The 12,933-nt window shown below is 36.2% G+C and overlaps 3 protein-coding genes across 5 annotated transcripts; 2 read left to right on the top strand and 1 right to left on the bottom strand.

Moving 5' to 3' along the window:
• The first annotated feature begins 1,699 nt into the window (after positions 1–1,699).
• On the top strand, positions 1,700–2,383 carry LOC137712574 (small ribosomal subunit protein eS17w). Its single transcript, XM_068451666.2, has one exon. The coding sequence runs from the start codon at positions 1,800–1,802 to the stop codon at positions 2,217–2,219; it is 420 nt and encodes a 139-aa protein (XP_068307767.1). The 5' UTR covers positions 1,700–1,799; the 3' UTR covers positions 2,220–2,383.
• A 1,214-nt stretch (positions 2,384–3,597) lies between these two features.
• On the bottom strand, positions 3,598–7,029 carry LOC137713115 (TLD-domain containing nucleolar protein). 2 transcript variants are annotated; one of them, XM_088684103.1, is made up of 8 exons: positions 6,883–7,029; positions 6,699–6,801; positions 6,480–6,607; positions 6,278–6,363; positions 5,431–5,672; positions 5,110–5,299; positions 4,455–4,638; positions 3,598–4,208 (listed from the first exon to the last, which is right to left on the bottom strand). In XM_088684103.1, exons 3-8 carry the CDS (start codon positions 6,546–6,548, stop codon positions 3,903–3,905), a joined length of 1,077 nt encoding a protein of 358 aa, XP_088540229.1. In that variant the 5' UTR covers positions 6,549–6,607; positions 6,699–6,801; positions 6,883–7,029; the 3' UTR covers positions 3,598–3,902. The 2 variants fall into 2 exon arrangements, with proteins under 2 accessions (XP_088540229.1, XP_068308473.2); XM_068452372.2 differs by having other exon boundaries at positions 6,480–6,584.
• A 771-nt stretch (positions 7,030–7,800) lies between these two features.
• Positions 7,801–12,381, top strand: LOC137713721 (uncharacterized). Of its 2 annotated transcripts, XM_088684104.1 has the most exons (4): positions 7,801–7,986; positions 8,643–8,828; positions 9,793–10,004; positions 12,358–12,381. In XM_088684104.1, exons 2-3 carry the CDS (start codon positions 8,676–8,678, stop codon positions 9,958–9,960), a joined length of 321 nt encoding a protein of 106 aa, XP_088540230.1. In that variant the 5' UTR covers positions 7,801–7,986; positions 8,643–8,675; the 3' UTR covers positions 9,961–10,004; positions 12,358–12,381. The 2 variants fall into 2 exon arrangements, with proteins under 2 accessions (XP_088540230.1, XP_068309163.2); XM_068453062.2 differs by lacking the exon at positions 12,358–12,381 and having other exon boundaries at positions 7,806–7,986; positions 9,793–10,187.
• The last annotated feature ends 552 nt before the right edge of the window (positions 12,382–12,933 follow it).

Raw genomic sequence — 12,933 nt, 5'->3', positions numbered from 1 at the left:
AATCAAATTAACTTTTTTAAAAGATGGTCTTCTGACGATGATGAAGATAATTAGTAAACGATTCTGATTTTGACAATATTTGTATTGAGAAATGATCAATGTCACATTGTCGTTAAAGGAGAATTAAATCTCTCCTTGTATGTAAAGATTCAAGCAATATCCTTTCTTTTATTCCAAAGTTTCTTATGTAACATAAATTAATGAATGTAAAATAAATTGTTCTTTTTCTTGTTACAATATAATAGATGAAAGCCATAAAGCATAAACCCTATAATCCAATAAAGGCATTAACCGCATTTGCTATAAAGCTTTCTATACAAACAGTAATTCTTGTCTGCAAAACTACCACACGCAGCAAAACCCTAATACAAAAGACTAGTTCAATATAAAGATTTTCCAAAGAGCCATCTTGAAACGGTGGTATTCAATCTTCTTCTCTCATAGTTCCTCATAGTTCTCACTGTAGATAGGACGAGTATTTGTCGAACTGGTTAACTTGAGAAGAGAGACCAAAGATGTGTATATAGAGGTTGATAATTGCTCCTCCTATCAAGGTAGCAGTTACCATTAGTTTTCTAATCAAAATAAACTACATCTCTTTCTTTTAACAAACATGCCGTTAGCGAGTTGAATTGTTAAGGGATATGTGAGGATCAAAACTCTAGCAGGCTACATGGACATAATTGTTGTCCACCACTACTAAAGTGTCATCTACAAATAAAATAAATAAAACTACCTCTTACTTCAAAACTTGAGTTCAAATAATTTCCTTCCATTATGATTAAATTAGATTTAATCCATACTAAGTCCAATAATAACAAGTGTCTATTACGCAGAGAAATTTTATTCGAAACGTAGTTTTCTTGTTCCTAAACTCAACTTTAGTAGTCGTTACCTAAACTCTCTAGTTTACCCTCATAAACTATACACATAAATAAAATGGAAGTCTTACAATAGATATCATAACAATACACAACAATAGTTTGATCTAAACTCACATTACGAAGCTAGGGAAACTTTGTACCGTATTAGCTAATATACCATATGATGCGTCAAGTGATGAGTATACATATCACGTCAGTGAATGAATATGGTGTAACTATGTGGTCTCTCTAGTAATATTCTAATCTATATTCCCCACCCTCATCCACTTGATTGTTTGAGCCAGCTTTTGTACAAAGTATTTCTATTGATAAGTGCTTTTGCTAGAAGTACTTTTTAGTTAAAAACATACTGAATTTTCTTTTTCCATTAAAAATCTAGGTCTTTTTTTTTCCAGAATAAGAACTTGCTAGCCCCAATAGCTTATAGATTATGTTCCAGAAAAATAGTTTCTATAACCTAAAGCGTTTTTAAGTAAAACGTAATCAGAAAAGCTTTTGATTGTTAACATTTCCATTAGCAAAATTCCAAACAAGAGAATGATTTATATGGAATGAGTTAACTGCCAAATGAAATTTCGATCCAATATTGCATTACGATGTGTAAGCATTTTCTACATAACAATGCATTATTTGATCAAAATATCACGACAAAGTTTTTATATATAAGTTTTTCTCCCAAACAGACTCAATTTAACAAATAAAGCCCAGGATTTTGACAATACAGTGGCCCAATTTCATCCCCAAATTCAGTAATTTAGCCCAATAACCTCATATAACCCACCAACAGAGATCTCCTATAAATATCCCAAAACCCTACCTTCCCTTCCCTTACCCTCTTTTTGCCTTTCTCACGAGCACACACACTCACCCGCCGTTCGTCTCCTCCCTGCTCCGCCGCGCAATTCCACCACCACCATGGGTCGCGTCCGCACAAAGACAGTGAAGAAATCCTCCCGCCAGGTGATCGAGCGCTACTACTCGCGCATGACCCTGGACTTCCACACCAACAAGAAGATCCTCGAGGAAGTCGCCATCATCCCCTCCAAGCGCCTCCGCAACAAGATTGCCGGATTCTCCACCCACCTCATGAAGCGGATCCAGAAGGGCCCGGTCCGTGGCATTTCCCTGAAGCTGCAGGAGGAGGAGCGCGAGCGCCGCATGGACTTTGTCCCCGAGGAGTCCGCCATCAAGATCGACGAGATCTCCGTCGACAAGGAGACCCTCGACATGCTCTCCGCTCTCGGTATGGCTGACATGCCTGGTGTCAAGCGGGTCGACCCGGAAGCTCAGACTCAGAATCTCGGGTACGGGCGTGGTGCACCCAGGAGGTACTAAAACGGAGAATGATTGGGTTTTGATGCTATATTACATTTGGTTTTTGAATTAGGAAGAAGTTTGTTATGTGTTTAATTTTACTGTGGATGTAATGCGTGTGACATTTTTGTTATGGGATTGTGTCAAATTTGCATTTAGAATGGAAAATGTTGCATTTTATTGAATTCGTCGGATGAATCGTATTGGTGATGATTGTTGCTTCTTTCGGTTAATATCACTGTTGCTTTCGGCTTCAAGAATGTGATTCGATTACGATTTGGTGTCGAATTTTATGGTCGTGGTATTGGTTTGTGCTGTTGTCGGGAATGATTAGTTTGATCTCAGAAACAATGTTATGGCTTTGTTTCTGATCTGTTGGAATTTGGAACCTTTGTGATTCCGATTTTGATGCTTATTGTTGATTTTTCATGCGTTATTCAGTCTACTTTGACATTCAGCATGTAGGCTGTAGTGATTTGTTCAATTTACTTCCTAAAATGGTTAGTTTAATCAGTTGTCGCTATCAGTATCATTGTTGTATGCTTGGTTCAGTCATGTCTCTTGCTTCCACACCAGCGCCGGTTTTGCTTTTTCCTTCCCGTAAATACATAAGCAGTAGTGTCTTTGGTTTTTTGCCATGTCCTCCTTGTTAACTGGGTTGTTATACTGTCCAAAGATTGTCGAATTAAGTCCCGGAACCACTGCATCTGGTGTGATTTGCGCCATTGTGGACTTTTGGGTTAGTCCTACAATGGCTTTCCAATGCTAGCAAATAACTTAAGCATGTCTTGTTGTCACGATGATGCCCACTTTGCTCCTCTCTCACAAATTCTTCTTGTCGCGTCATATGCTCCTCCTCGTTCGTAGTATAGTGAGATAGCCAGCCCCTGCCTTTAGACGAAAAAAGCCCTCTTCTACATCCCCTAGACAAAATTTTAGGAAATGCGAAACTTGCCCTGTAACCTAGGGTTGATGTTTGCTGCATGGTGGTGATTTTGGAATCTATGACTCAATTCTATCCATTGAACAAAAGATGTATGGTTAAGATTTGTTGTCAGCGACTTAACTTCAAAAGGTTATTAGGAAGATCGGTTTTTAATTTCCACTTGTTAGAATTTGTTATGCTTTTGCTTAGGGCTGGTTTGGTATTGCTGTGCTTTGAAAAAAAACTTCTTTGCTATGCTGTGAGAATAAGCTCATTTTTTTATGCTTCACATTTTCAGCTTTTTTTTTCACTAAAACCTCTGAAAATAAGTTCTTTTAAGTTTTTACCAAACATTTTTTTGAGCTTAGCATTTTTTTTCTTTTTTATACTCACTTTTTATAAAAGTATCTCAATACCAAACTAGTACTTAATCCATCCCAAAACAAAAATCAACATCTTCCATGTAAAAGGAGCTTTGATGAAATGAGTGTCGCTTATGTTTTCCTCGTTCGAAAGGAACGAGGATATAGACAAGTAGAAATCGACAGCACCCGGTGGCTTGTAGCTCAGTCACTGGTAAAAAGAGCCGCCAATATTACAGGACTAAATGAAATATACAGCGTTTAGACCAAAACAAGAAAAACGAAAGTTCGATATACAGGGAAATCGCGATCATGAATTCGCACAGCATACACCACATCAAACACAAGCTGCCTCTTCAATCTACAAGTGTTTTCAACGCGAAGTTTTGGAGATACAAACTACGTACGTATAATTCTTTACTCACTTGAATTAGCAAGCCCAACCATGTTAAGCATATGGCGGTCTTCCTTAAATCTCTCCAGTACAGTACCTTTTCCACCGGCGTGTTTTTCTTGTTCTGCTACTTTGGTAACAACTCCCCAGCATTCTATAACTTCCGGGTGTATCCGGTTGGTCTTGGAGAGGCAAGGGGAGCCAAATGTGGTACAGGAGAAAGTGTGCCCCTGATCAAAGCTGGCTGAAAGAAAAAGGCCAAAGTGATTCACCTTTCCTCCAAAACCGATACCATTCGGGATGCTCTCTGAACTGAAATTCACAGCACACTGCCAGCATACAAAACAAGAAGAATTCAAAACATCATAATCCGAAACAGACTCGACTGATTTACGAAGGTGATCATCTGAATAAACAAGCTTTTACAATGTGATGTGGTTCGGTTGATTGACTCTAAACTGAAAGAAACTAAGACCTAAGACATTCATCAACCAAATGGATGCTTAAATCGTATTAAAGAAACAAGTCTTCTATTTCGAGAGCAATATAAATTATAAGATCGAGTGGGAACTCACCCATTGTATGTTGGTGTTTGCCCCCGTTGGCCTGAATATTGACGCCTTCGGATACAGCTGGAAAAGAAAAGACTTCAGATCTCCATAGAAACCACCATGCCTCTCCCATGGCTGGGAAGCGTAACCCCCATAAATATAACCATCTTTATCCTTGATGATTAACACAGTTGGTCCTTTATCATTTCTGCAGTTCATTGAACAATTACCCATTCCATCCCAAATTAGTTGCAGCAACTGACAAGACTGAAACTAAAGTAGAAAAAAAATGTATTTAGCATTTTATCTAAGACGGGAAAGTGGCAAAGCATAACCATTTAATGGAACACTTCAGCGGTCTTTATACATGATCTCCCCTTCAACCCAAGATCAATGAAACAAAACCAAAGTAGCTGTGCATCTAAACCAAAACAGGCTACATTATACAGAATTTGTGCTCATTGCCTATATAACAAGGCACATCCATGAACACCCACCCATTTGACTCTAAAAGTGTATCAAGAAATCTAAATCCTCGTTTTGAGAACAGTGATAAATTCACATTGCGACAAGGACATATTCAACTTCACAATAGAAATATAATTTACTTTAAGAGATTCAAAATGAAATTAAAAAAATAAAATAAAATAAAAAATAACTGTGTAAACAAGATACTCACGACACGCTGCCCAAAAAGGTGTTAAAACTCAGACCGCTAAAAGAACTGTGGTATAGCAGTTTCCATTCCACCAGCTCTTGTTGTGGAAGGATTCCTCCTATATGCCAAGCATATACCTCCTTCAGTAACACCATATTTGAATCGATGTTTTCCACATGCATTAGTCGAGGAACTTGGGAACCTGGTCTTCCTACAAAGAGCGGCAATGTCAAAAGTATTGGAAATACAAATCAAAATTCAGATTCCCAAACTAATTGGGATAACAGTTTATAATGCAAAACCAACAAATCCAGAGGATAAAAGTGAAAGAAATCAGAAAACCTTGATGAGGAGGTATCAATAAGCTTCCAAGGAACTTCCTGACAGATGGGAGAAGAGTACACCAAGTTCTGAAATCTTCAAGAGACAAACTTTCTTGATCATGTCCTTCATCATGCTTAGTAAACTTTGCAGCATTAAGAAATACATCGACACTGCCCTGATGTGCACTTGATCCACGTTCAGGGGTGTCCATATTGAATATATTGTCAAACAATGCACCCAGAACACATTCCAAATCCGACCTGAATTTAAATTCCTAATATCATATACATCAGACAAGACATAAAAAGAATACAAAGACGGGTACTTCTTATCACATTATAAATAGAAATCACGAAACTCTTCCATCCTTACTGCAGCCACAACAAGAAGTAAATCCAAAGTCATGCAATATGCCATATGTTCTTATCTCTATTTACTTTAAATTATTAAGAGGGCTACTTGTACGTTTTTATTCAATGAATCTGAAGAAATATCACACTGTGAACTTAAAATAAACAACAGTAACTAAACTACTTAACGTAGCACCCATATACTTCTATGAATTGCAAGCCACAGTAACAAGTATAACCCAAGTCATGTAATACGACAATGCCATACTTTAAGATATCTGTTCTTATTTCTATGAACTTTAAATCATTCAAATGCTAGTTGCGTTTCTATTCCACGAAATTGAAAAAGTTCACGCTGTGAAACTTACTAAAACCATACCAACAGAATCTAAACTACAGGACGCAACAATCGGTTCTGTAGACAGGATATAACAAAACCACATACTTCAACCAAGTGCAATCAAAATATGAATCTATATCGTATATTCTCGATAAAGTTGGAGTTCCAATTCTACCTTCCCACAATGCCATCCCCGGATACGTCTAACAACTGATATATGAATTCTTCAATGTCATCTTTCGTTCCCTTCTCATAAATCCCCTGAAAACCCACAAAAAGGGAAGCAAAATAAAGCAAATGGGCATATGATAAAACTCAAAAATATAAAACAAATAGTGCAAAATTCACCAGATTTTCAAGAAAAAAAAAAAAATTACTTTGGCAATAACTAAGTCTTCAAAGGCGAGCTTTCCGTTTTTGCGTTGCTGGGTAACTAAGTCGAACATCCTATCTCCGAGAGCTCCCTTTAGTCCGAAATAAGTCTGCGAAAGCACAAACTCTATATCTAAGTACAGAGGAAAGATCATTTTACAGCAAAAGAAATGGAATTTCCATGAAAATTGTAAGTGCCGAAGACATGGGTGAAGCTAATTTACCTTAAAAACTGAGGGGGAGATGTACGGACCACCGCTCTGCGACTTAGCAGCCAGAGACGCGTGCAGGGATTTGAGATCTTCGAGTTCCGTATGAGTAAAAGCTCTGCAATCAGTTCCAAATCAATCAATCAAATATATATTTATGTATATGCAGATAATTAAAGAGAGAGAGAGAGAGAGATACCTAGAGGAGGAAGCGAAGCGAGGATTGTGAGAAGGAGGTGACTGAGAGTTCCCCATTTTTTTTCTGGTTTTCTTCTTCCCTCTGCAGTGTGGACTCCGAAAAAATCTAGATTGATATTTATACTTTTTCATGGCAATTTTTTTGAAGTAGGTGCTTGTAATTTACCAATATGTTCAAACTCCCCCAAACATTTTGGTAATTACATGTATTCTACACACCTTTGTTTAATATTAGTCATTAATTTTGTTTAATTTATTCAATTCGATGGTCTTAAATACAAATAAGTGTGTGAAAATTAAAAAACAGTCTATAAAAATCACTTATCGAGAAAAGAAAAAAAATCATTTTTGCCCCTTTTAATTTTTTTTTTCCTTTTTTTACAATTTTAGAGTTAAAATTTGAGATATCATCTAATTTTGCATTTTTACTTTAGACCAACACTTTATTTTACGAGTAATTGCAGGTGGGATTTATTTTACGTCAATTTTGTACTCAATTTAAAAGTGTAAAAATTTAGACTTTTTCAATTGATTTGGAGGAAAGAAAAAAAAAAAAAAAACTACATGCAAGTATGAAGGTCATTCTCAATAAGTAATGACCTCATGATGATATGGAAGTCATAGGATTAAATCATGAAAAAAATTATTTTGTTGCCAAAATCATGAAGATTTCTTATTCCTTTTCCATTTTCTCTTCAACTCTTTTTCTGGTACGTGTCCCTTAAGAACTATTTTGTGTCCGCAAGGAATCAATATCTAAAGAACATTTAGCCTTTTTTAATAGCAAGGATAGTATAAAAAAATTAAAAATTGTGAGAATTGAGCTTTGAGGTGCTAAATTGAAAGCTTTTACAAACTTGAGGGACCGAATTGCAGAAAATGGAGACTGTAAAGTTAATCACAACTAAAGAGAAAAGAGAGGTTTATACGCAAGTTTAGTGAAGGAATTTATACTCAGAGCCTCAAGGACCCAACCGAAAAATCCACACTTTATTATAGCAAAAGCTAAAAGCCGAAAGCCAAAAGCCAGAACGCAAAACCCATCTGGGTTTTCTTCTAAACTGCAAGCTGTTCAACAGCAACTCTTCTTCTTCAACTCAGATCTGTAAGTTCCATGCTTTTCTCTTTCACTGATTTTTTAAACTTTATTAGTAGTATCTTGGATTGGGGTAACGGGGTTCTTCTTTCTTGCTTCTTAGGCCGTGTTTGGTTGTTAAGAAAAATGTAGGAAACAGAAAATTAACTGCAAAGTTTCTTCCTTTTTTCCCCCTTTCATATATTGTGTTTCAGTACTTGTATTGCTATTGGTTTTTGTGTTACTGTGTATTTAAGGTAAAATGCTTGAGATTTAGGCACCATTTTTTTGGGGGGTTGTATTGTCAGCAACCAAAAAAGGCAGAAATTGCTGAAGCATTCAGATGTTTAGGAAAGGAAGCCATTTTTCTTTTGTTGTTGTTTTTGTTCTTTTTTTCATGCTCCCATGGAAAAAAAAAAAAATTATACCCATCTTTAAGTCCAGAAATACTTATGTAATATAGAACTTTAAATCTTCACAAACTCAGTTATGAAACATGATTACATGAAATAAATGTAGAAGGATAAATGAAGACAAAGTTTCTTCCTAATGGTTATCGGTGTCCAACCGAACTATAAAATGAGAGCATGCTGTCAAATTAAATAATTTCTCACTCTTTTTTGTGAATTGTGAGTTCCCTTCATTCATGAAATATTTGATATGCTAATTTTGGAAATGTATACCAGATTTCGGTGAGCGCTGCATCTGAGTCTGTGACAATGTCCAGACCATGGGTGTTGGTTTGTCTGCTCCTGTTAATTGTGTTTACATCACAGTTTGAATGGAAGCAATATGGGAATGATGAACCAAGTCCAAGTACCTCCAAGAAACAACAATATATATCTGAAAGGGAAGAAGCCGTGAAAGAAAAAGTGAGTGCTAATTTTGGAAATCTATAACATACAGATTCTTTTCTTTGCCTACCCTATCGTGTGATTTTGAGTTGGAAATCTATAGTTATTTACTTTCACAAGTGTTAGTTTGAACAATATACATGTATTTCAATTATGTAATGTTGTTACTTGGGGGAATAGAAGACAAATTAGTAATGAATAGGTCATTCTGGTCTTCAAATTCAGAAATTTATGCAGCGAGCCTTTGGGATTAAGACTTAAGCTGTCAACATACCTGAGTTTTGGATCATTTTTTTGCTTCATTCGGGACTTAAGTTCTAACTTTTAATAGCAGTTAATATAACAAACTCATATCTCCACATTGCCCTGTATACATAATGATACCCTTGCTTTGATTCTTGTCCAGAGAGAGTAAGTGTTCTACGACAATGCATGAACGATCTAGATAAAAATTCTTTAGTTGATGCCACGGCCCCTAATAATTGGCTTCTTCCGTTAATGACCTCTATATCTGAAGTGTTTGCCCATTTCTGTATGGGAGTTATTATTGGCACTGCAAAAAAGTCATCATGAACTCAACAACGGAGGGGGTACTGCTGGATGGATGGGCTTTTTGAAGTGCTTACAAACGGCAATTCCCTTCTCTAAATGACCGATCTTTGATTTTTTTTTGGGTTGGGCTTTGAATTTGTTTAGCGAGAAGGAAATATGCAGTATTATATACCTTTGTTTGTTTTTTGGGTTGGGCTTTGATTCTTGAATTTTGTTGCATTAGGTACTTAAAAGGCTAATTTTCACATTGGATAATCTAAGTTTCTCTTAGCGTACACAATTTACTACTTATGAGTTATGTGATAATGTATTATTCAGTTACCTGCATCTTATATACCTGCAGTAGCATAATGGCCTAATTCTACAAATTATGGTGGGCTGCAACTGGTAGATAAGTTCTTTAATCTCATTGAATTCATCTTCACTGCAGATTATCCTCTCCCAAGAGAAAAATATACAAAAACTTAATGAGCTTGTGCGGAGTCTTCGAGAACAATTGCTACAATGTAGAGGTGAAAATGAGATTGTCAATAGCACTTCAGCTCCTTTGACTGAACTTCTTTCTGAACTGGAAAGGCATCCACTTTTGGAGGATTAATGATGGATCAGACGTATTAAACATCAATATGCTTGTACCTCTAGGTAGGAAAATATAAATTCTTTTTTATTGCTTAGCATCACGTGAAATTACATTTGTTTAGTTGCAAAGTGCAATATCAGAACTCTTTATCTTTTGCCAGTATGTTATGGATATATAAAGTTTGTATATTGGTGAATTTTGAGTAAATGGTTTGGTGGCATGAAATGAAAACCAAGGTTCAAATATTTTGGAGGAACATAACCAATAACTGCAGAGAAATATTTATCCTCAAAGCATCATGTTAGTACTTATTACCTATTATTTCAACATCCTAACACCAAACACAGGGATGAGAACTGCCTAGACGCTGTATGCTGGGATCGCCTATTGTCCACCCCTTTAGTATTCCTGGTGAATCAGTTCTCATTCGGCTTACCAAACTTAAACATGAACCAACACCTCGGTTTCAGTCCTGGACTACAAAGCTCGTCTAATGATTAATTAAGTTTCTGCATTGAGTTAACAGTCCCTAACGGGTTATCATTGAGGAGACCCCCAATGGTATATTTGCTGGGCTGAACCTTTTTAACAGTTATGCTAAGTATCATGAACATTCTTTATTAGCTATTATCCTTTAATATTCTCATGAAGTTTGTCCTCTCAATATTAAACTGTTGTTGCGTAGGGGCAGAGGCATTTAAACTGTTGTTAATTTATTTTCTCATGAAATGGTGAGTGTTCGTAAGCGTACTCAGTAAAAGAGTGAAGTTGGTGCAGGGTTCTTCCTTGCTGTCATCGTCTCACGTTTGAACTCCAAAACTTTTTGTGAAGAAACCTGTGTTGAGATTCATGTTTGGATTTATATATTTGGATGAACTTAATTACAATGCCTGACACTTCAATTTATGATTTTTGCCAAGAGGCATTTAATTACAACAGTGTTTTAATTTTAGTACCATTTTCTGGAATCACCATTATTGTGATCTTAGTACCCTGTCTGTCTTACCTTTGCTTTTCCCTCTCCTTCACATGTCTATGATCATCCCAGATGGTTCTTTTTTCTGTTCTTACCATAGTAGTTTGTACTGTGAGAAGATTTAAGGCTAGTGTTTTACTTATTTAGTAGTTACAGTGAAAATGGTCCCAATTTCTTGCAAGTTGGTAATAAAATTTAACATGAAGCCTTCTCTGCTGCTGATTCAAAGTTTGTAGTATTGTATTTTTGATAGGAGGGCAAGCCTTTTATATTGTTCCAATTAGTCCACAATATTTCCCCCTGTATTATAAGGGTGATACAAAAAGGTCTATTTTAGCATCGAAACAATAGTTACCGCATTCATCTTTAGACTGCTAGGAAAGTGGGACTCTCTGGGAATTTCTTCAGTTGCATAATCAGAGACAGATTAGTGCCATCATATTAGGGTTTACCAATGTAAATGATGCAACTGTATATAAACCAAGGGGGGAAACAAAAGACTAGACCATTTCCTTAATATAGATTAAGGGAGATATATGAAGAACTAATCAAGAGCTTTTGTAGTAATCTCATCTACTTAATTGAAATTGTTTCTGAAGTCCTTTTTTCTGTGGCAGTTATCTGCCCAACTACGTATGAAGAATTCAATCGTTTAACGAAATTCTTTCTGAGCTTGAAAGGCATCTACCTTTGGAGGATTAGTCATGGATCATACATGTTAATTTCAGCATGTTTGTATCTGCAAGTAGGGAATCCCAATTCCCTTTTATTGTTTAGCTTCATGTGAAATTACATCCATTTGGTTGCAAATCACATTACCAAAATTCTTATCTCGTCTTTTGCCATAATGCTATGGATATTTACTTTTTTGTGGTTTGCTGTTTTACGTTTCTGGTTCATTTGAGTCTTCTCTAGTAGTCAATAGTAGAAAACTGATTCGGTATTTGACATCTTGGTAAACTGGTGAATCAATAGTATGGCCTTGGTTGTATCTTTGTAATATTTCTGAATTATTTGTGTTGTAAAAGCATCATGTTATAACTTATTATTACCTATTACTTAAACATAATATCTAACACTGGGATTACTTTAGAAAATTTTGTAGATGCTTAGTCCGAGATTGTCTGTTGTCCAGCCCTTTAGTGATTCCCTGTAAATTGATTGGTTTCTGTAGCTTACCAAACTTAAACATGAACCAATACCTTGGCTGGAGTTCTAAGCTAGAAATCTTGTCTTATGATTTATTAAGTTTCTGCATTAAGTTATAGCTGCCGAAATGGTGGTTGTTCAGGAGGTCCCAGTGGGAAGTGTTCGTAAGTGTGTGAAGTTGGTACAGGATTGTCCCTTGCAGCTCTTGTCTCAAAGTTTATTGTTCGCAAGTCCTTCAAAAATTATTGTGAAGAAACCTTCTGAGATTCATGTTTGGATTTAAAATTCAGGTGAACAGACGTCGCTGTATAACCCACTCATCGGGCTGATGAGTTGTAGGAGGTACATTTCGATCTGAACTTGATTACAATGTCTGACACTTCAATTTATGATTTTGGTGAATAGGTTTTTCGATGTGTTTTCACTCTTTCATACTATTTCTGTTTTCACTCTTCAGTACTATTTCTGGAAACGTCATTATTGTATTTTGAGTAGCCATTCTTACCTACATTTTTCTTCCCTCTTTTTCACATGTTTACGATCATACCAGATGCACTTCTGTATTCTTTTCCATTCCTACTGTTGTAATTTTTACCATTGAGAAGACCAAGGCTGGCGATTTACTTCTCTTTCCGTCTCTCCGATTTATTTCCTCAACCTATCTTATTTAGTAGTGTTGTAAGATGGTCCCAGTTTCTCACAAGTTGGTACTGAAACTTTAACATGAGTCCTTCTCTGCTGCTGATTCAGAGTTTGTAGTTTTTATATTTTTTATAGGAGGGGCAAGCCCTTTACATTATTCCAATCTATTTTTCGCATTATATCCATAATTAGCGCATTCATCATAGTAAGTAGCTCCAGCTCTG

This window comes from Pyrus communis, chromosome 14, assembly GCF_041283825.1.
Source record: "Pyrus communis isolate YQ-2024b chromosome 14, ASM4128382v1, whole genome shotgun sequence".
NCBI lineage: Eukaryota > Viridiplantae > Streptophyta > Magnoliopsida > Rosales > Rosaceae > Pyrus > Pyrus communis.
This window is presented reverse-complemented; position numbering and strand designations above follow the sequence as displayed.

What these genes read in the sequence shown, in the direction of transcription:
- LOC137712574 (XM_068451666.2), top strand. Translation starts at nt 1,800, where the DNA reads ATGGGTCGCGTCCGCACAAAGACAGTGAAGAAATCCTCCCGCCAGGTG.
- LOC137713115 (XM_068452372.2), bottom strand. Translation starts at nt 7,013, where the DNA reads ATGAAAAAGTATAAATATCAATCTAGATTTTTTCGGAGTCCACACTGC. An exon ending in CGCTTCGCTTCCTCCTCTAG is followed by an intron (nt 6,802 to 6,882) that starts GTATCTCTCTCT and finishes AACTGATTGCAG; the next exon opens with AGCTTTTACTCATACGGAAC. An exon ending in GGGGATGGCATTGTGGGAAG is followed by an intron (nt 5,673 to 6,277) that starts GTAGAATTGGAA and finishes ATTTAAATTCAG; the next exon opens with GTCGGATTTGGAATGTGTTC.
- LOC137713721 (XM_088684104.1), top strand. Translation starts at nt 8,676, where the DNA reads ATGTCCAGACCATGGGTGTTGGTTTGTCTGCTCCTGTTAATTGTGTTT. An exon ending in AAGAAGCCGTGAAAGAAAAA is followed by an intron (nt 8,829 to 9,792) that starts GTGAGTGCTAAT and finishes TCTTCACTGCAG; the next exon opens with ATTATCCTCTCCCAAGAGAA.